At 38.0% G+C, this 18,192-nt stretch overlaps 4 protein-coding genes and 1 long non-coding RNA gene across 10 annotated transcripts in view; 3 read left to right on the top strand and 2 right to left on the bottom strand.

Annotated features, from left to right (window-relative positions):
• grid2ipb (glutamate receptor, ionotropic, delta 2 (Grid2) interacting protein, b) overlaps window positions 1-2,909 on the bottom strand; it is a 59,909-nt gene extending 57,000 nt beyond the window's left edge. For 3 of the 4 annotated variants that reach the window (XM_067429530.1, XM_067429531.1, XM_067429533.1), the window contains exons 1-2: window positions 1,419-1,743; window positions 536-789 (exon numbers count right to left, since the gene is read on the bottom strand). In XM_067429530.1, the coding sequence (XP_067285631.1) occupies window positions 536-789; window positions 1,419-1,503 (339 nt within the window). In that variant the 5' untranslated portion in view covers window positions 1,504-1,743. Of the gene's footprint in view, window positions 1-535; window positions 790-1,418; window positions 1,744-2,769 lie in introns of those variants that run through there. The other variant, XM_067429532.1, reaches the window with a different exon arrangement.
• A 1,135-nt stretch (window positions 2,910-4,044) lies between these two features.
• On the top strand, window positions 4,045-8,140 carry zdhhc4 (zinc finger DHHC-type palmitoyltransferase 4). Its single transcript, XM_067429896.1, is given in 10 exon segments — window positions 4,045-4,302; window positions 4,550-4,687; window positions 4,773-4,846; window positions 5,556-5,734; window positions 5,805-5,861; window positions 5,864-5,929; window positions 7,425-7,669; window positions 7,756-7,798; window positions 7,801-7,974; window positions 7,977-8,140. Coding segments are annotated over 9 exon segments (1,029 nt in total). The 5' UTR covers window positions 4,045-4,302; window positions 4,550-4,564; the 3' UTR covers window positions 8,045-8,140.
• Window positions 8,141-9,020: 880 nt separating this feature from the next.
• pgp (phosphoglycolate phosphatase) lies at window positions 9,021-11,460 on the top strand. Its single transcript, XM_067429897.1, has 2 exons — window positions 9,021-10,471; window positions 10,551-11,460. The coding sequence occupies exons 1-2, from the start codon at window positions 9,877-9,879 to the stop codon at window positions 10,874-10,876; spliced, it is 921 nt and encodes a 306-aa protein (XP_067285998.1). The 5' UTR covers window positions 9,021-9,876; the 3' UTR covers window positions 10,877-11,460.
• A 765-nt stretch (window positions 11,461-12,225) lies between these two features.
• Window positions 12,226-13,624, bottom strand: LOC137055961 (uncharacterized). 3 transcript variants are annotated; one of them, XR_010900141.1, is made up of 4 exons: window positions 13,490-13,624; window positions 13,210-13,400; window positions 12,792-12,926; window positions 12,226-12,666 (listed from the first exon to the last, which is right to left on the bottom strand). It is a non-coding gene; the product is annotated as an uncharacterized lncRNA (long non-coding RNA). The 3 variants fall into 3 exon arrangements; XR_010900140.1 differs by having other exon boundaries at window positions 12,226-12,411; window positions 12,523-12,666; window positions 13,210-13,546; XR_010900139.1 differs by having other exon boundaries at window positions 13,210-13,546.
• On the top strand, window positions 12,753-18,104 carry bricd5 (BRICHOS domain containing 5). Its single transcript, XM_067429885.1, has 6 exons — window positions 12,753-12,871; window positions 13,290-13,418; window positions 13,504-13,650; window positions 13,728-13,835; window positions 15,585-15,738; window positions 17,807-18,104. Exons 1-6 carry the CDS (start codon window positions 12,818-12,820, stop codon window positions 17,899-17,901), a joined length of 687 nt encoding a protein of 228 aa, XP_067285986.1. The 5' UTR covers window positions 12,753-12,817; the 3' UTR covers window positions 17,902-18,104.
• The last annotated feature ends 88 nt before the right edge of the window (window positions 18,105-18,192 follow it).

Raw genomic sequence — 18,192 nt, 5'->3', positions numbered from 1 at the left:
ATGACTCGCCAGAAAGAAGCATCTCCGTCTACAATGTTCTTCCATTAATTAAATAGAGTGCCAAAAGTTACATAGTGTACCTTTAAAATCATGAATAGATGTTGCCTTTTTGGGACATTATTTGTCCCTCTACCTAAAGCTCTCCTATACACCTACCCGATAAACTCTATATTCCCACTATTAAATAACCGTTAGATACTTTATTTACAATTTTCGAATATAAAAGAATAAAGCCTCTCGAAGCTTATATTATATGCGATGGGAAAAGGGAAAGAATGAGTTTGGGAAAAAGCGGATTCGAACTTGGGTCGGTTGCGTCAAAAGCTGAAATCTTACTCTCCATGCCAGTAATCCTGTTATCAACTAGATTTTTGTGTGTGATTATGTCCAGCTCAATCAGACAATAGTGGGTGGAGTCAGTGTAAATAGCCTCTGCCAACAAGGTGGGCCATTTGCACTTGGTGTAAATAGACTACTAGACACTCCGCAAATGAATATATTCTGACAATAAATGAGCATCATGTCACTGACCCACCTGTTGGATGCGTGAAACCACTCCAATACTGGGCGGGATGTTTCGTTGTGACTGGGCCAGGGCAATAACCTCTTGAGCACTAAGACTGGAAACATTCTGCCCCTCAATCTCCAAGACCTGGTCTCCAGGTTGCAGTCCAGACAGGTGAGCACTGCTTCCCTCTTCCACAGTCAGGATGTAGCTGGGCCCGTTCCCCCCTATCTGAAAGCCAAACTCCTCTGGCCAGCACTGGTTGGATGCCGGCATGGTGATTACTGTAAAAAAGATGGCAAATAACAGGATATATGCTCCCTAATAGTCAACTAGGGTCCAAAATGTCATAAGCCTGTAAGAACTACTTATGCACACCAGAATGATCAAGTCTCCTGAGAAAAATGGAAATTTACACTGCAGTCACAATATCCAGACACTAAAATATGTCAAGCGCCTAAAATATATACACCTAGATGCTAAAATGTGTCAAGATATGTGAATTTCTGCCCATCCTGACGAGACAAGTAATGCAGGCTAAAACGAACCACGTAACCTTCACTAAATCTCAGAGTCTCAGCTGATACATTAGACCTCCCAGTAACATTGACCTCATTGAAAAGGAACAGAGGCTCCCAAATCATCCGATATTGGAAGACAGATTTGCCACAGTGTCAGCGACATGAAACTCACGTTCATTGCATAGCAAGTACTCACCAATGAAACCAGAACACAAAAAGCACTACTTCCTCAATTAAATGGCTGGTATAATATTGTGTTTATGGGCCAGTACATGCAAAGCCTAGGCATATAGATTGATAAAATGGTCATTCATTAAAGCATTAGCCTACAGAAATTCATGTTAATATTAATATAAAATTATCCTACTAATACAAAATTCTTGAACACTTACAAACATCTTTGGGCGGATAGCGAGGACCCGGCTTGTTCTGCCGTAAGGAGTATCTCCCTTTCTTATTCTGGAGGAATTTCTTCATTTTGTCGTACTTCAACAGGTATCAAAATTCTAAATGGAAAGAAGCCTGGTCCACGTCTTCTACGTTGTCGCCGAGATCCTCCTACTGCACCGCACCACGCTTCAGGGGAAACGCCTTGCGAATGCCCCCCATCGTCGTGTGGCACGAGCACTGCCACTTAAAAAAAGGGTGACACTGCATCGAGTGCCAGGGTGATCTTGTCTACGAGTTGACTCTGCATCTCTGGCGAGTCTTCCTAGTCCTGCCTGCAGAGCTCAAATCAAGAAACTGGGACACCTAGCACAGATCCTTAATGATTCTCTCTCCAAAAAGGGTAAAGTGAGGCCCCATTTCTCTATAAATACCTCCTTCCCATACTCTCTCTTCTAGCTGTCTCTCCAAGGGACAAAAAGTAGCCCAGTATCAGCTTGGGGATCTGCCAGGACGATGGTGGATAATTAGAACGTCTGAATGCACTGAAGAGCGCAGTCACACATCTTTGAACAGGAGCAGTGCTATTAAAGCTCTTGTTCTGGATTAGACAGATTAAATGCTGCATCTCGAGATCTCTCGTGCCACATGGCAGGGACACATTCTGTCATCCATCCGGGGGGATTCAGAAGAAAATAATTGATTTACTGAGTGAGCTGACATGCAGCTCAGGTGTAACAAGGGTCTTCCAGACTGTTTTTTTTAAATACTGGCCGAGGCAGATAATTAAAAAAATGAACATGCTACCACAGTATAAACTGTGTGTAGTGTGGTTTCACTTTCAATTTACAATCTACACAGGGAAACCATATAACTAGTAGTAAAACGTAATATACATATTATGTAAAGGACTGAAGCAAAGACAAGTTATACAGGGCTAACTGAATTATTTAGTGTCAATGCTTGTATTTCCAAACACACTGTTCCTCAATCAACATCTCAACTTACCAATACAACAGAAAAGTGGTTGTGTATATGTGTTGTATAGAAAAAATACTTTATTGCAATAAAACTTTACAAAAAAATACTCCATATTCCGGCTACACTCTAAATGATTTTATAATGTGAAATGGCTTCTGTCTGCTATTATATAAAATATATATATATTTAATTAGACATAATAAATTAGACAGAATTAACGAAGCTGTTACAGTGGAATCCATAGATATTAAAAAAGTAATTTGAACAAAAGGTGCACAAAGAGTAACTTTAAATACACATATAACACTTCATAGTCATAAAAAAAATATTGTTAACACAGATTTTAAAATGAACGCATATCTTAAAAGGAAATACCTGCTGCCTTTGCTCTGTGGAGTATTCTCGAAGGGCTTTGGTGGTATCCCTTTCCTTTGAGGCATCACCACTAGTGACTGTGCAGGTCTGTAACATGATAACTGTAAGAGGAAACAGTTAGAAGGCTATGGCAGCCCTAAACTGAAAACAAGTACACTTAATATTAGTAACTATCTCCTTCTGAGGCAAATGAGATAATTTAAAATAATTTTGGGGGAAAAGGCTTAAGTTCAAAATAATAATATAAAGTCTGTATGTTAGCTAGTTTAATGACACTGAAGCTAGGCTTATCGAGTAATTTTTTATGAAGCTATGCCACTTGATGAACGATATTACTCATCCAAATATGAAAGGGAAGTGGTCGTCGTCTTTTCTTAGCCTACTTGTGACGTAGGCTCTTGTCCCTAAAAAAAATGTAGGATGCACTTCGGGGATTGATTGGATCGTGGTGATGTGGTTTGCCATTGCTGTGAGTGACAGGTTTTTATTTTATGTTTTTCCTCAAAAATATACAATATATTCTAATAGGCATACCTTCAGAAGAACATTATGAAGCTAGCAAAATAAAATAAAAACAGGTCTAATCATACAATCCCTATAAAGAAACAGTTAGAGAAAGATTATTGAAATAAAACAAATGAAAACAAATAATGAAAGAAGGAAAGAAAGAAAGCTGGTTGAACGTATTCACAGTCATTATAAAGGCTTTCTTTTTCATTTAGGCCTTTTCAGAAACCTCACAAAAGGAGCAGAGTCCACCTCAGTCAGAAAATGTGAAAAAGTATGACGCGAGGCCATACCTTTTTTTGTTTTTTGTTTGACCAACAGTTTGTTTTATTTAGTTTGGATTTAAAAAAATAAAAAATATCCATAAACAAAAAGGTATTTACCAAAAAGGTAAATACATAATAATAATAATAATAATAATAATAATAATAATAATAATAATAATAATAAATAATGACGGGGTATATAAAAATATAATAAATACGATATTCTAATAAAAACACAATATTTTTTTATTTCATGGCGACAATTATACATTTTAAGAGAATATCACGCAATTTGAGAGAGACTATTTTGAAATGAATAGGTAATTTGCATTCTGTTTTGAAATGTAAACGAAACGACTTCAAAACGTTGAGCCTGAAAAGGGTAATAAAAAAATTTAAATAAAAAAAAGCCTGTGAAGACTTTAACTTTGACAACGCAGTTGTCGTGAGTTAGTTCCGTACAGTGTTGCCATGTCCGCTTTGGGGTTGTTTTCCACCGAAATGTCGTTTATTAGGTAACTTAATCACGGGTTCTTGATTAATTTATTTCCAAAGTGCAAAAAAATTTTTTTTTTATGTAAAATCATATTTTTAAAAGTAAGTCTGGGTGTGTTTTTACCATAAACTGTAAGGTTTTGACAAACCAGGTTTTGTTTATTTTGATATCTGGCAACATTTCGTATTCACGTTTGCTGCTAGTTCACACTAGGTCTGTACGGAAAGAGTAAAGGTGTGAGGATGGTGCTCAGGTGAATAAAAGGTAAAACTTTCCTTCGCTTGCTTCTCTTTGTATACACTGCTATACATGTGTGTCCAGTATTGTTTAATTTTTTGTATTTTTTTTAAAATACTGTTTAATATTGAACAGTTATTGATCGGTTACGAGTTCGGTTTTGATTTAAGCGTTTTGGTCTCGTCATATACAACAACAACAAAACATTTGTAATAATAAGTGAAGTCAGTTACTCACAATACTGTTCTGTTCTGTTCTGTTCTGTGCTGTTTAGGTAACTTAGTGGCAAATGGACTTCCTCACTCTGTTTGGTATATATGTGGCAGTAGTGCTCACCTGCATTGCTCTGGTTTGTAAGTATTCAGGACACCAGCAGACTCCTCTCGGTCGGCTTTTGGACACATTCACATGGGTAAGAGCCTAGTAGGAAAAGTCCTGCAAACGTAATGATTTCTGCAGATGTTTAAGAGTCATTTATATCCTCGTTGTTCTTTTAGGCTGTCTCTCCATGGATCCCACGATGTCTCCAAAGCATTTGCTACAGGACAATGCACAGACTGTTCCATCAGAGGTATCAGAAGTTTGAACTGGTCACTTCAGACGCTTTACTACAAGCTTTTTATACTGTATATTAAAATGATCAGATGATTTCATAATATCGTAAAGCAAAATTCAGATGACGCCAAATCATTTTTGTTTTAAGTGTATGTACACTACCAATTTAAAGGAACTGTTTTCTATTTTCAATTTTTTTTAATGTAATTTATTCCTGCGAAAGCAAAGTAGTCTGCACTCTAGTCTTTAGTGTCACATGATCCTTCAGAAATCTTTCTAATGTTCCGATTTGGTGTAATATTTTTATGGAAACTGTAATACATTTTCTTTCAGGAGTCTTTTATTAATAAAAAATGTATTGGCATTTAATTAAGATATAAATATTTTGTAATATTATAAATGTCTTTAGCAAGAATGGAGTGACTAAACCAATGTCATTCATTCTTGCTAAATAAAAGTATTAATTCCTTTAAAAAAAAAAATCATACTGAACCCAAACTTTTGAGTAGGAGTGTGTACTAGACATATTAAGTTGCCTATATAATATACAACTTGCCTATAAACTTCCTAACAAATTAGTCTATTGATACATTTAAGGTGTTCATGTAAATCCATGCATTTGGCGTCCAATGTATCTTAATGTATTGAAAGTCTTTATTTTATCAGTAATTGTGTTCCCTGAACATTCCCTGATGTCCTATGTCCAATCATTTCCTCCACATCAGGAACAACTTCTTCCTTTACTTGCACCTGTTACTTGAAGTGGTCGTGTATGGAGAATTCTCCTGTGAGGTCTTTGGCTTCTGTTTGGACATGGGCACAAGTTCAATCAGTCTGTGCATTCCCTACATCCTCCTTGCACTGAAGTCCTATCTGTTCTACATGTGTTGTAGCAGAGACCCAGGTAAGCAAAAGAAGACTTGTCTTATCAATAATAAAGAACCAAATGCATTCAGTTTGACTTTTCTTTGAAGGCACATTGACAAAGGCAAACCATTCTACTCAACTGAAGGTCTACCAGTATGATGAAAAACGTTCCAGCAGGGAGTCAGGTGTTCAACCTGTCAGCTGGTCAAACCTGCCAGATCCAAACACTGTAGTAAGTGAAACTTTAGAACATGCACTGTAAAAAAAAAATCATAATTTTAACATAAAAAATACTGATTATCTGCTACAGTAAAAACCTATTAATTGGTGAACTTTCCTACACTGAACATTTTTTGGCGGCTACCAAAACAAATTTTTGTCCCGCCAAAGCCTTATTTGATGAGTTATTGTGATTTATAACCACAGGGTTGTAAAAGGTAGTAAATGAAATTAGCCAAAATTAAGGGCATTAAAAAGTATTAAAAAGTAATAAACGTCATCTGACGAGGTATTACATTTTCGAGCTCAACTTTCTAGATAATATTTTTTAATTTGTGTTAAGTGCAGGCCTTTCTTCTAAAATCGCGTAGATTTATTTATATGTTGAGAGTAGGACCTGAGCGAAATCATTCGTTCGCACGCGCTGGAACAAACTCGGTACCCGGCTGGCTTGCTGCCAAACGTGTACGCGAGCTCGCTTCCATTCAGAAATTAAAACACGGGGAAGTGCTACATTGCGAGCTGAGGTGCTGTGGTGTTTAGACCTAGCAACTAAACACCACTATTTCAATTCGAACGTGGCATTGGAGAGCAACATAGGCCCAATGTTACAACAGTGTTTCCCACACATAGACAAATTAGTGGCAGTGCTCCACAGAATCAACACCAGCCGCCACATATTGTGTGTCGTTTTTAACGCTATTTAAAACGTGCAGCATATCCGTTCATCTCTCTCTCTCTCTCTCTCTCTCTCTCTCTCTCTCTCTCTCTCTCTCTCTCTCTCTCTCTCTCTCTCTCTCTCTCTCTCTCTCTCTCTCTCTCTCTCTCTCTCTCTCTCTATGTATATACATACAATAAACTTAAAATATATATTTTTATACATATAATCATTTGTAAATGCATATTTTTATATTGTTTTTAATTCAATTTAGATTCATGGGATTGTGGTTCTTTCCCTAATGTCTTGTACATTTTGTATGTTTAAAAAAAAAAAATGTTTCAAATCAAAGTTTGTAATGTTATGATTCACCTCATAGCTGATTGGCTTGGTTCATGGCATATAAAATTGCTTTAACAAAGACTTTTAAAATCCCAATGGGAAAAAGGGGTGAAAAAAGTACTTTCGGAACCAGCGACGCTGAAAAAGGTTGTGCCATGGCCCTCTATTGTACAGATTTTTTAAGTGAGAATTTTTTTTTACTGTACATTTAAGTTAAATCCGTAAAACTGACAAAGTTATAGTATCCTATTAGGAATAGTTAGGAATCAGCTATTACTAACTCCATTTTATGTAATTTTCAGCATTCAGTGCAAGTTAAGCGGTATCACAAAATAATTTCCCTTGTCCCTCGGCTTAAAAAGAAACACAATAATTAAGTTATAAGCAAACATTATATTATTGCTGTTGTTATTTTTATCATTAATGGCCCACTGTACTTTCATTGTAAGTGGCATTTTACTTTGTAATCAATATTATTTCACAAATGCTGTTGATCTCATTTGTACAGGGGTTTGCAATCGTTGTGTCCAGAGATTTGACCATCATTGTGTGTGGGTGAACAACTGCATCGGTGCACAGAACATCAGATACTTCCTGCTGTACCTCCTGAGTGTGTGTGCCATGGCAGGTGATATTGCATTCCTTATAGCAGACATGTTGCTCCAAACTGTTTTGCGAACTGGACTTCTCTACGCTCACTACATTGACGATCAGGGAAAGCAACAGCCTGCTGGACCTCTCTTTATTATCCAGGTAATAATAATAACTTGCTAATAAATGTGCTGTGGTACATGGATTACATCTCTAATAAATCTTTTGCTATTGCATTCTTTGTACAGCATCTCTTTCTGACATTTCCACGGATTGTCTTCATGCTGGGCTTCTAGTATTTGTCTTTTTCCTCTTGGCGGGTTATTCCATGTTTCACATGTATTTGGCTTTGATAAACCAAACCTCCAATGAGTGGTTTAAAGGAAAAGGTCACAACTGCCAGCATTGCCATCCGTATACCGGACACAAGTGCCAGACCTCATACAATCCATTTAGAGGTTTCTATCATAGGGAATCCTAAAAAATCTTGGGGAAATATTTTGGCCCTTATGCCCTGTTCAGAAAAAAGAAAATTAGGACAACTTGTTTTTGTTTTTAAACAGTGTATTTGTACTAAACTGTATTTCATTTTGGTAAATGGGATTTTTTAAAATAAATACGTTCTCAGCTTTATGTATTATTGGTAACCTTTCTCTTTCTTTTTTATTTTCTGACTTGTTTTTTTAACTATTTTCAAATAGTTTCATATTTATATGTATATAGCATATATACAAACTCGCAGTACTCTCAGGAAAGATGTTTTAGGTGACTAGGCGTTTTCCTAGGCAGATATTGACTTTGAGATATTAAGATATCACGGCTCTCATCCTCATGTCCTCTGGCTTGTGAGTGATCGCAATATATTGCGTGATATCTCTGCGCCCAAGTAACAGTGCTTCGCCTGTGCATCCCCATAATATAGTCCCAAGTCAATATCTGCCTAGGAAATCGCCTAGTCTTATTCCTCATCACTATTTGTACTCGTTGTGAATATGCAGGCCACAAGAGGTAATTAGGTGGGGGGTTTTTTTGTGTGTTTGTTTTTTGATCCATTACTTTTACTCGGAACATGCTAGCTGGCAACATAGGATTCCATTTCATTATGCTAAGCTAAGGTAGCGACGACCTACCAAACGAATGCATGCACTGAGACAAAAATGCATTTTCCCACATATCTAAATGTCGAAAAGAAGTTGAATAAGCCATATTTCTAAAAATGGTGGTGTTTCTTTAATGAAAATGAAGCTGTCAAGAATAGGCATATTCAATAGGTTAAATAGGAGTCCATTCAATGGGTTGTAAAGTAATATGCAGTGTTTCAATGTTTTTGCTACAAGGTAATTTTTAATCTGGAGGACCAGAAAGTGAGACTTAATATGCTAATGTCATCATGATTTGAAAAGCTCTTACATGGTAACAAATAGCATACTATTGTTGAGGGTTTGATTTCAACAACATTAAAATATTTCAATAAGAAAATAATATTATTACTATATTATTAAATATATAACTATTTATTTTTTAAATAAAGCTGTCTTGATAGCTTGACAAGACTTCTTAGTCTGTCTTGACACATTGTTCAGAGGTAGTTCTTTACTATTACTAAGTAAGTATTACTAAGGACTGAGAGTGACAGAAAAAAATAAAATATAGTAATAAGTTATTGATTTAATAAATTATATTAACTTGACAAATTATTAGACATAGGCCTACTTAAAACTGTTTATTTTATTAGTGTTTTCAAATATAGGTAGACTGAATAAAATATTAAAATAACTCCTTAATATCTAGTCCCACAACCACTTGTTTGCAACTGCCTTAAAGCTTTTCTTTTCACACGGGCTTGAACTTGTGTTAACCAGACTTTATTTTAGCCATTTAAACAAAAACCCATTTAAAAAAAAAAAAAAAAAACATGGCTTTGCGATGCTAGAACCAGAAGTGCTAAAATGCTAACTCTTTTCTTTTTTGCCTTCAAATAAATTGTATGTGATTCCTGTAATTATAAAACATTCTATAATCGAAAAAAAAGATTACTTCTTTTCCTCACATTCTTGTTTTCATTCAAGAAATTTCAAAAATGTCATGCCATTTTATTAGGGTCACTGGCCCTTTAAACCGGAGCCTGTTAAACCGGTGCGGAAATGCCTTAGTGTAAAACGTCACGTACAGTGTGTCATTGACGAATGAATCGCCAGTGTCCCGTTCAGTTGCAGCAACTAGTAAATGTCGCTTCGCTGTCATTTTCTCGTGATCTGACTTAAGCTCACCTCGAACTAGTCTGCGGTCTATTTGTAGATCAAATGTTATTTTAGGACGGACCTAGGACAAGAAAGAAGATCGCGGTCAGGACGAGAGTAACCTGAGGAATGGCTGCATCTAAATGTACGAAGCTGACCGGCGCGCTGAGCAGACAGTTACTGGACTCTGTGGACAGTGTGCTGTTTGACTGCGATGGCGTGATATGGCGAGGGGATCAGGCCATCCCCGGAGCACCTGAGGTTATCAACTCATTGAAGAAACACGGAAAGCGAGTGTTTTTTGTCACGAACAACAGCACGAAAACCCGACAAATGTACGCGGATAAATTAGGCAAGCTCGGTTTCGATGCCACCGCTGACGAGGTGTTCGGGACAGCATACTGCTCAGCGATGTACCTGAAAAATGTTTGTAAACTCGACGGAAAAGTCTACTTAATTGGGAGCAATGCGATGAGGCAGGAGCTCGAGGAGGTGGGAATTCAGTCGGTCGGTGTGGGGCCTGACCCCATCACTGGAGTTCAAATCGACTGGGCCAATGTTCCTCTCGATAAGGAGGTCCAAGCTGTACTGGTCGGGTTTGATGAGCATTTCAGTTACATGAAACTCAACAGAGCTCTGCAGTACTTGTGTAACAACGACTGTCAGTTCGTGGGCACTAACACGGACACGAGGCTACCTCTGGAGGGAGGCAAGGCGGTCCCTGGTAAGCAATTATTAATAAAAAATATGAATTGCCTGAATGACGTGTTTTCACAACGACCTTGTCTTCTGCTTATCTACAGGGACAGGGTGCCTCCTGCGGGCGGTGGAGACCGCTGCACAACGCCAAGCTCAAGTGGTGGGAAAACCCAGCAACTTCATGTTCGAGTGTGTGGCCAGCCAGTTTGATCTGGACCCTCAGAGGTGTCTGATGGTCGGAGATAGACTGGACACTGACATCATGCTGGGTTCAAACTGTGGCCTGAAGACCCTGCTGACCCTTACAGGAGTTTCCACTGTAGCAGAAGCCGAGGCAAACCAGAAGAGTGAATGCCCACACCGGCAAAGAATGGTGCCTGACTACTATATAGACAGCATTGGTGATATTCTGCATGCACTACAGGCATAGTTTGTGATTTAATTGAGATTTACTTACTTCAGTAGAGAATATTTATCAATATATGGGTATCAGAATGGAACAAAATAACCTATTTTAATATTATAGTTAATCTAAATGAGTCTAACAGAGTTTTTTCTTCTTCTTCACAAATATGCATGTGGAAATGATTTACCATCAAGGCTTCATTTCAAACTGGCCTACCTCTTTTTTGAATATCCCACTGTTTTTAAAGGTAATATAAGGGCTATATGTTTTTACTTAAGTGTTATTGTTTGTTTTGTTTTATTTTGTCTAAAAAAATATTTAACATTTGTAATGTGTTTTATTATACAGCAATGCTTGGGTACTACGAAACAAATAACCCTCAAAATTGTGCTGTTTGTTTTTATTTTATTCAAAGTAATTGTTCAACTCTGTACTGTTAATTCACCGTACTTGTAACAAAATGAGTGAGAGAATATTATAAATATTTGCAATTATTTTGCACTTGACAGCTTTGTTGTCACTCATAACCCATCAACCTGGTAGGATTTTACTTCTCACCATGGTTTGGACAGTGTTCATCTTATGAGACTGATCAAATAAATAAGAATTGTAAATGAAAAGTGTACTTTTTTTCATAATAATGTACTTATAATAATGTAAATGGCTATTTCACCTAAAAAAAAATAATAATAATATTAAGTCATCATTTACTCACCCTCACATAGTTCCAAACCTTCTGATGAAGATACTTCAAGAAATTTATATATATATAATATCATTGAATTCAGGTGTTCCAATTACTTCCATGGCCAACGGTGTATAAAATCAAGCACCTAGGCATGCAGACTGCTTCTACATACATTTGTGAAATAATGGGTCGCACTCAGGAGCTCAGTGAATTCAAGTCTGGTACTGTGATAGGTTGCCACCTGTGCAAAAAGTAAATTTGTGAAATTTCCTCACTCCTGAATATTCCACTGTCAACTGTTGTTGGTATTATAACAAAGTGGAAGCAATTGGGAACAACAGCCAAAAGGGGTAGGTCACATAAAATCACAGAGTGGGGTCATCGCATGTTGAGGTGCACAGTGAGAAGTAGTCAACAACTTTCAGTCAATAGCTACAGACCTCAAAACGTGTGGCCTTTAGATTAGTTTAAAAACAGTGTGTAGAGAGCTTCATGAATGGGTTTCCATGACCAAGCATCCAAACCTTACATCACCAAGTGAAATGCAAAGCGTTGAATGCAGTGGAGTAAAGCACACCGCCACTGGACTCTAAAGCAGTGGAGAAATGTTCTCTGGAGTGACGAATTACACTTCTCTGTCTGGCATTCCGATGGATGAGCCTGGGTTTGTCGGGGGATTAAGGTATGTCATTAAAGTTCATGTGCAGGCATCCCAAAACTTTTGACAATATATATATAGTGTCCCAAACGAAGTAAGCCAAAAACCAAAGGCGGCAAGGCCGATAGTTTCAAACCGTTTTGGTTACCACCATTCTTCAAAATGTCTTATTTTGTGTTCCACAGAAGAAAGAAAGTATAGGTTTGGAATGATCTGAGGGTGAGTAAAATATAACAGAATCGTAATTCTTGGGTGAACTATCCTTGTAATGCGATTGCTCATCAATTTTCTCAATATGAACACAACTGAAGTTATTAAAGTCACCTTGGTCAGTCAGCAGCCTAAGGGCAAGGCCAGTCGATGCATTAAAACTGTATCTGCGACGAAAAGCCCTGTCCGCAGTGCCGATCTACCTGTCCCCTTTGTCTATTGTCTGGTGTGGGGTAGTCAGCCAGTGGGTTGGACTACCTGGTGTGAGGAAAGAGGTGGGGGGCAGAGGATGGCAGAGAGAAGTTAGACACCTATACTGCAAGCTCTGCTGGTCAGTCTCAGTCATGAACATTGCCTTATACACAAAAGAGTAAGACAGGTACCGTGAGGAGAAGCAAAACAGGGCAGAATGGTGAGGTGCTGGAAGCATTCAGAAGCCGGTCTGGAGGACCCACAGAGCATGGTAAGAGATATTGTGGTTATATTGCTGTTTCCATTAGCAGAAAACAGGATTCAACCTTAAAAAATATAAAGTTCTTTATTGGCATATATGGTTCTTTAACATCAAAGGATGTTTTTTATAAAGTGAAAAAAGGTTCTAAAACTTTTTAACACTAAGAAAAAATGGTTCTTTTAAGAAAGGTTAATTGAAAAGTTCTTTGGTGAACCCAAAATGGCTCTTTAATTGCAACTGCAAACCACCACCCTTTTGGAATTTTTATTTTTAAGAGTGTAGCACAAACATGTCAGTTTGTGTTTTGCTTAGCACTGTTTTATGCTGTCTTGCTTATGTGTACAAACCATAAATAATCTTTAATGTGGATGTGCAATGGCCTTAAATGTAACACAGAGGGAGATGAATGTGTGTTTGGATTTTCTAGCACTGTGGTCCCCTCAGCTCCTCCAGGGTTCCTCACAAAGTTCTTTGGTGCAGTCTCGCTGCCATGCTGCTCATTGTTATCATTGCTCTCAGCGTGACGGCACATCTAGGGCTTCAGCACAAGACACAAGTAAGAGTCAGAGCATTTTAAAATGTGAACATCTTCAAGCTTTATTAAACATGTCATCACTGAAAACGAACCTTTTCCCACACAGTCTTCGCTGCAGGTTATCAGATTTCCCGATCACATGGGTGACTTGATCAATCAGTCGGCTCTGATAGACAAGCACAACAATGTAGTGACCTACTCTGTGACTTCCCACGTCAACTACACCTCCACTGTGATTTTTGACATGAGACATGTAAGGCTCTTTTCTTTCTGCACAGATTAGGCTTTTCCTCTAAAGCTCAGTTACACTTCCCTATCTCTTTTCCTCAGGGGTTGGTATGCTATAAACCTGAGAACCAAGACAGCTGCTTTCTTCGCCGGATGGAACGTTTGGATTACGAGAACGTGCAATCTCAACTAAACAAGTCGGAGCAACAGGTAAAGGATTTCTGCTTGTCGAGCTTCCTAGTTTTGTGCTAGACCAAAAGATCTGATGGTCACACACACACACACACACACACACACACACACACACACACACACACACACACACACACACACACACACACACACACACACACACCTTGGTCTATGTGGTTTACAGGGACTCTCCATAGGCGTAATGGTTTTTATACTGTACAAACCATATTTTCTATCCCCTTACACTGCCCCTACCCCTAAACCTACCCATCACAAGAAACATTCAGCATTTTTACTTTCTCAAAAAAACATAATTTAGTATGTTTTGAAATGTCCTCATAAACCACATTTATAGTGTAATACCAGTGTAATACCCATGTAGTTATACAAATTTGTGTCCTCATAAACCACATAAACAGGCTCTCTCTCTCACACACACACACACACACACACACACACACACACACACACACACACACACACACACACACACACACACACACACACACACACACACACACACACACACACAACCGTTAAAAAATGTAGGGTAAGATTATTAGGGAGAATCAGGGTAAGGTATTAACTTGATCAAAAGTGACCTATTAGACTGAGACTGTTTCAAAAGCTTTCTATTTTTTTTAAACTTATGGCAGGTTCCTGAAAAAGACATGTTGACAGTTTCCATTAAAATATTTGGCATCACAACTATTTTTTAATATTGATAATAATAAGAAATGTTTCTTGCCCACCGATTTAGCATGATTTGTGAAGGATCATGTGACACTAAAGAGTAATGGCTGCTGGAAATTCGGCTTTGCCATCACTGGAATAAATGGTCGAGTCTCCTACTTTTACCGTATGAATGAGAAAGTCAAATGTGAATTGCTACGGTGTATTTAACCGGATCATATTCTCACCGCAGCAACTTTAAAGACCCTATATGCCATATAAAACGTAAAGCTGGCTGGCAAATTGACTGACACTTGAACGCAGCTCCACCCCAGTGCTCTTGGGTAGATTAGAGAGCTCTTTTGGCTGCTTTCTCCTCCGTGACTCCAGAAAGGGAGTAATGGACCGCACCAGCTCAGGAGGGTTTTAGTGTAGCCGAGTCGGAATTCCACAGACCATCTGATCCACCTTGGCTGGATCGCGTTACAGGATAGGACCACAGGGTGCACAATGGCCACTCTGTTGGCTTTTTCCTCTTATAAGTCACTACTAGAAAGACAGAGCTCCCGTCCGCAAACAGGGCAGAGACCTGTGCTGGACACACTTCTCTCAGCACTTAACAAGGAGATTCATGCGCTGGGTTATGATCTGTGCAGAATGGGATGGGCTGTTGAACCGATAAGTATCGCTGACCACTTAAAATCTTGGTCTCGGTTGAGATTTTTGCATCATTGCGCTTGATTAAAGCCATTAGAAAACTTTTTGGAAACTCAATCCGTGGTCAATAGCCTTTTGAACAAGATTTCCAATTTTTGGTGCACAATGAGCCATTGAGAGGCATAAACTGCTTGTTGCAGGCTCGCTCAAGCATTACTCCGCTTTAACAGGTGTCTATCTGATCTCTGCGGAGTAAGTGGTGTAATTACAAATGCCTTTTGTACTAGAGGAAGCACTTAAACCCCTCAAGACACAATTATACATTTAGGAGATATACAGTGAGTTCACATAGGAACAATATGGTGAGTCTGTATCGCACCATTAGAGGATAATTTACTCTGCAGTGATATACAGCGAGATATGTGATGATTCTCACAGGTCCGTCAGGTCTGGGTGGTGGGAAATCAGACTGAAAAACACACTGAGTTTTTGGGAGTGCTGCCCAGCAGTCGTGTTGAAGCTTCCACCCTTCAGGAACCTCTTCAGTCCCTCTGTCGGCAGGCCTCTGTGTACTGGACTAGAAGATCTGATGGTAAGCTTACGTCAACCATCAAATCAGCATATTAGAATGATTTCTGTAAATAGATCATGTAGAACTATTTCCATGCACCATAAACAACTTTTACATATTCTGACCTTTGTTTCTGTGTGGCTTTCTATGGAATTCTCCTTCCTTGTTTCTCTCTCCTTTTTGCTTCTTTTGCTATGTGCCAACTGTGTCCCTCCACTTTAAAGCAAGAGCAGAGGTGCTCTACAACTTGCATTGGAAATTCAGCTTTGCCATCATAGGAATAAATTCATATTTTAAAAATAGAAAACAGTCGTTTAAGAAATGTAGAAACTGCAAACTTTTTGAATAATCAATTGACAGCATTTATGCCATAATGTTGACAACAACAACAAAAAAAAAAACCTTTTGGTAACCCTTAATTTTACAGTGTCCTTGTTACACGTTAGTTACTCTAGTAATAACTATAAATGATGCATAATTACCAACTCCTATTCCTAACCCTGTAGTAAGTACATGTAGTTAATTATTATTGCTCAGTAGTTAAAGGGATAGTTCACCCAAAAATGAAAATGTGATGTTTATCTGCTTACCCCCAGGGCATCCAAGACGTAGGTGCGTTTGTTTCTTCAGTAGAACACAAATGAAGATTTTTAACTTAAACCGTTGCTCGTATAAAGCATGTCAATGGGGTATGAGTAAATCACACAGACATACGAATCCATATTAAACCCTGTGGCTCGTGGCGACACATTGATGTCATAAGACACGAAACGATCGGTTTCTGTGAGAAACCGAACAGTATTAGTGTGAATTTTTTACGTCATATCAGATGAATATCATCAAGTATTCCCAATGCCATTACTTCCGTCAAGTAAGGTCAAAAACCCAGCCAATCATATGATTGGCTGGGTTTTTGACCTTACTTGACGGAAGTAATGGCATTGGGAATACTTGATGATATTCATCTGATATGACGTAAAAAATCTATGTAAATATATATATATTTACATAGATGCATAAACTGACTATCTATGATAGTCGCCAGGTTTTGACCTTTTTTGACGGAAGTAATGGCATTGGGAATACTAGAAGAGATTCGTCTGATATGAGGTAAAAAATGAACACAAATATTGATCGGTTTCTCGCAGAAATCAATGTGTCGCCACGAGCCACAGGGTTTAATATGGATTCGTATGTCTGTGTGATTTACTCATACCCCATTGACATGCATTATACAAGCAATGGTTGGAGTTAAAAATCTTCATTTGTGTTCTACTGAAGAAACAAACACACCTACATCTTGGATGCCCTGGGGTGAGCAAATAAACATCACATTTTCATTTTTGGGTTAACTATCCCTTTAAATGTACAATTAGACCGTAAATGGACACCTTCAAATAAAGTAAAACCCAACTTTTTTTAAGGCAATAATTGAGGTTAGAGTGAAGCATGTACAATGGAAGTGGCCAATTTTTGGATAATTTAAAAGCAGAAATATAAGGCCTATAATTTTAGAAAAACACTTGCATTAAACCTGCATTCTTCTGTTAAAATGTTTGTATTACTTTTATTACTGTAGCATTGTTAAGGTGTAAAATTATGGGTTACATTGTCATGTCAAGAAAATGGTAAATTTGGATATAACTTTACACAGGAAAGGTAAAAGTCTGTCATTTACAAACTGGCCCCATTGACTTCCATTATAGGTGCCTCAATGTAACCCAGATTTTAGTTTTTTTTTTCTTAAACGGAGAAGACTAATTTTAGTGGTAATCAATACCACAAAAGCAATACTAAGCTTAAATTGTACTGTAAATTGTACTTTTAAGTAATTAATAAAATGTTAAAACATTGTATAAATGGATTTGTGACAAGAGAATGTACAGAAGACACAGCATAAGCCAAGAACATGCTCTATAAAGAGCACAGTGTGACAGAAACCTAATCCAGTAGTCCAGTGAGACGGAGTTGTGACCTTTTTAGAGTAACAACCAGCAGAGCATGAACGAGGAACAGGGCATTGATTATGATTGGCATCGGCACATCTATAGAAATAAGAACCTTGAGATTTCTTTCCTTTTTTCTGAAGGTCCCGGGAAACAAAGACTTATTTACTTCTGCATCGACATCTGCTTCCCCAGCAACATTTGCGTTTCTGTGTGTTTCTACTACCTGCCAGAGTGACATTCCACTGACGGTGTACCAGCACACGCCAGACAAACAAACAAATGTGTGAGAGCAACTGGAAAGGCTAAACAAATGCCCTATTTAATGCCAATCTGGCAGCGAAGTCTGAACTATCTTGTCATGTTATCTGCTAAATCCTTATCTTCATCCTCTTTTGTATTTAGCCCCATTTTTTGCAGTGGTTTGAACATGACTTGGCTCAAAGACTCATTCCAGCTCTTGTAACCTGATGCAGACGAGTAATGGAAAACGCCGCTGGTCTACAATAAAGCACTATTGTGTTTAGTC

The sequence above is a fragment of the Pseudorasbora parva genome, chromosome 21, assembly GCF_024679245.1.
Source record: "Pseudorasbora parva isolate DD20220531a chromosome 21, ASM2467924v1, whole genome shotgun sequence".
Classification (NCBI taxonomy): Eukaryota; Metazoa; Chordata; class Actinopteri; order Cypriniformes; family Gobionidae; genus Pseudorasbora; species Pseudorasbora parva.
Note: the sequence above shows the minus strand (reverse complement) of the source record. Positions and strands in the feature narration are given on the sequence as shown.